Below are 3565 nucleotides of genomic sequence, written 5' to 3'. Positions count from 1 at the left end.
CACCTTCCTCATGCTGTAACTTCACTAATTTCCTCTAGATCTCTACTTCCTGATACATAGCTTTTACTGGAGTGTTCCTTGTATCATTTCTAGTGAAGATAGAAGATTTCATATTCATCATAAAACCCCCCATCATCTGGGACGAGTATAGGCCAGCTCCAGACAGACAGTTCAGCAGACCCATCCCTAAGTTTGCTTTAGAAAGGGCTCAGGGGATGAGTTCCAGTTAGGCAAATCATTGCCTTTTATCCAATGGAACTTATACCCACCGAGCTTCATTAGGAAATTAATCAGCAATTTCCCCCTGGGGCCTTGTGGGATTTATCACAACTTTATTCATCATTTCTTTATTATCTATGATTAACTCTCCATTCTCACTCACTTTGCTTACTCTTCTCCTTTCTAAATATCATTGCTATCATTTTTACATTCCTAGCTAGCTCCCTCCCATACGTAATTTCTTCCTTGCGCTGAAAATTTGAGTCATAGAGTAATAGAGTCATACAGCACAGAAACAGGCCCTTTGGCCCAACCAGTCTGTGCTGACCATAATCCCAAACTAAACTAGTCCCACCTGCCTGCTCCTGGCCCATATCCCTCCAAACCTTAGATAACAAGGTGTAGAGCTGGATGAACACAACAGGCCAAGCAGCATCATAGGAGCAGGAAGGCTGACGTTTCGGGCCTAGAAATTTTTTTTCTGATGAAGGGTCTAGTGTTCTAATAGGCTTGTGTCCATCCAGCTCTACACCTTGTTATCTCAGATTCTCCAGCATCTGCAGTTCCTACTATCTCCCTCCAAACCTTTCCTACTCATGAACTTATCCAAATGTCTTTTAAACGTTGTAACTGTACCCACATCCACCATTTCCTCAGGAAGTTCATTCCACACACAAACCATTCTCTGTGTAAAACATTGCCGCTCATGTCTTTTTTAAAATCCTTCTCCTCTCACCTTAAAAATATGCCCCTAGTTTTGAACTCCCCCACCCCAGGGAAAAGACACCTGCCAGTCACTTTATCTATACCTCTCATGACTTTAAAAACTTCTTTAAGATCACTCCTCAACTTCCTACGCTCCAGGGAAAAAAGTCCCAGCCTATCCAGCATTTCCTTATAAGTCACAGCCTCCATTCCCAGCAACATCCTGGTAAATCTCTACTGAACCGTCTCCAGTTTAATAATATCCTTCCTATAACTGGGTGACCAGAACTGGACACAGTGCTCCAGAAGAGGCCTCACCAATGTCCTGTACAAACTCAACATGACGTCCCCGGCTCCTATACTCAAAGGTCTGAGCAATGAAGGTAAGCGTGCTAAACACCTTCTTAACCACCCTGTCTATATGTAACGCAAACTTCAAAGAATTATGTACCTGAGCCCCGAGGTCTCTCTGTTCTACAGCATTCTCTGCTGTAGTTTATATTCTGAACCATCATCTGAAACTCCCTCATCTTTGTACAGTCCTATACATTTTCCTTCGGGTTTGACACTTGTGCTAACTTTCTTTGTTAACAAAGATGGTGCGTTCTCCCTTTGGAATTTTTCCTTATGGTGGGAATATAATTATTCTGAATATTCCGAAATATCCCCTTAAATGTCTCCCGCTGTCTCCATTGATCTGTCACCTTGCCTGGTTTCCAATTCCCTTCAGCTAGCTCAGACTTTAGGCCTTCATAGTTGCACTTAATTGCCCCCTGAGATCTCTGCGCCCCTCCAATCTCAGCTTCTTGAACATTCCCCGATTCCCATCGCTCCACCATTGGCGGGTGTGCCTTTAGCTGCTAGAGTCCTGAGTTCAATTAACCTCTTACTGTCCTCTCCTGAGCTGTTGGTCTCCTGTCAGATGGAGGTCATGTTAGGTTGTTTTGTTTGATAATCACTCCATGCATCAATTTTATGTTGAAGCATTGAAATGCGAGCCAGTTATTGGTGTTGGTGTTGGAGGCCAAGCCATTGAGTGTATTTAAGACACAGATAGGTTCTTGAACGGTAAGGGGATCAAGGATTGCAGAGAGGAGTCAGGAGAACGGGGTTTATAAACAAATGAGCCACGATCGAACGGCAGAGCAAACTTGATGGGCCGAATGGCCTAATTCTGCTCTTATATCTTACGGGGATAGTAGGAACTGCAGATGCTGGAAAATCTGAGATAACAAGGTGTAGAGCTGGATGAACACAGCAGGCCAAGCAGCATCATAGAAGCAGGAAGGCTGACGTTTCGGGCCTAGGCCTGCTGTGTTCATCCAGCTCTACACCTTGTTATCTCTTATATCTTATGGGCTGACTGTGTTGCTGTTGTCTTCTCTATAACAAAGAATTGTGTTTTCTCATCAGTTGACAGACACCGTCTCACAGATTACTACCAGGTTAGCTTGGCAGTCCTAGCTCTTTGTAAAACCTCATCGTGTTTGCCTTGCCAAATCATTGAGATGATTTTCTACTCGGCTGCTCAGCATTCCATCCAGGAGGAATTCACCTACTCTGCTGGTGAGTTGAAGAAGAATTTTCAATTCTAGGTCCAACCGTCTTCAGCTGCTTCATCAATGAACTTCCCTCCATCATAAGGTCAGAAGTGGGGATGTTCCCCAATGATTACACAATGTTCAGATTACACATTCGTGACTCCTCAGATACTGAAGCAGGCCGTGTCCAGATGTAACAAGATCTGGACAATATCCAGACTTGGGCTGACTAGTGGCAAATGACATTTGTGCCACACAAATGCCAGGCTATGACCATCACCAATAACAGACAATCCAGCCACTGCCCTTTGGCATTTAATGGTGTTACCATCACTGAATTCCCCCACTGTAAACATCCTGGGGTTTACTGTTGCAAAAGTGTGTGACCACTGCCCCTTGATATTCACTGGTGTTACTATCACTGAATCTCTCTCTATCAACATTCTGGGGGTTACCATTGACAAGAACCTGAACGACTCCAGCCATATAAAGTTCCCACAGCAACACTCCCTCATTAATGAGGGATGACTGGTGATATGTTTAACCTGAGGGTCTCCGCACCTCAGATGAGGTTGAGAAGGTAAGACCATCATAGCAACCTCTGCCAGTAGTGAAATTGAACCGTTGCTATCGGCATCTCTCACCAACCTCCAACCAACTGAGCTAGCTGACTCCCAGCCATATAAATGTCATAGCTCAGGTAAACAGATTGTTAATCAAAAGGGTAGTCAAGGATGATGGGGGAAAGGTGGGAAAGCGGAGCTGAAGATTATGATATCAGCCACGATCTCGTTGAACGGTGGAGCAGACTCGATGGGCTGAATGGCCTACTCCTGATCTGACGTTCTATGGTAAGCTGATGGATGAAGGAGGGAATAGAAGTAGTCAGTGATGGGGGGGTAGGGGGAGAAAGGGTGTAAAACAGAAACACCTGCAGTCCTCATGATCTGGACAGTCCAAAAAAGGGATACAGAGGCCAGAAATACACACTGTTCCAAATGTGGTCTAACCTAGGAACACACAGACCAAAACTGTGCACAGTGCTCCAAGTGTGGGTCTAACTGAGGGATACGGAGACTGGAACTGTGCACGGTGCTCCG

At 44.8% G+C, this 3565-nt stretch overlaps 1 protein-coding gene across 1 annotated transcript in view; it reads left to right on the top strand.

The window, feature by feature from the left end:
• Positions 1-2388: 2388 nt before the first annotated feature.
• Positions 2389-3565, top strand: part of LOC125481184 (cobalamin binding intrinsic factor-like) — a 9655-nt gene continuing 8478 nt past the window's right edge. The window contains exon 1 of the mRNA XM_048592383.1: positions 2389-2490. Coding sequence (XP_048448340.1) covers positions 2433-2490 — 58 coding nt within the window. The 5' untranslated portion in view covers positions 2389-2432. The remainder of the gene's footprint in view (positions 2491-3565) is intronic.

Source organism: Rhincodon typus, unplaced genomic scaffold (assembly GCF_021869965.1).
Source record: "Rhincodon typus isolate 14 unplaced genomic scaffold, sRhiTyp1.1 hic_rhity00001133, whole genome shotgun sequence".
Classification (NCBI taxonomy): Eukaryota; Metazoa; Chordata; class Chondrichthyes; order Orectolobiformes; family Rhincodontidae; genus Rhincodon; species Rhincodon typus.
Note: the sequence above shows the minus strand (reverse complement) of the source record. Positions and strands in the feature narration are given on the sequence as shown.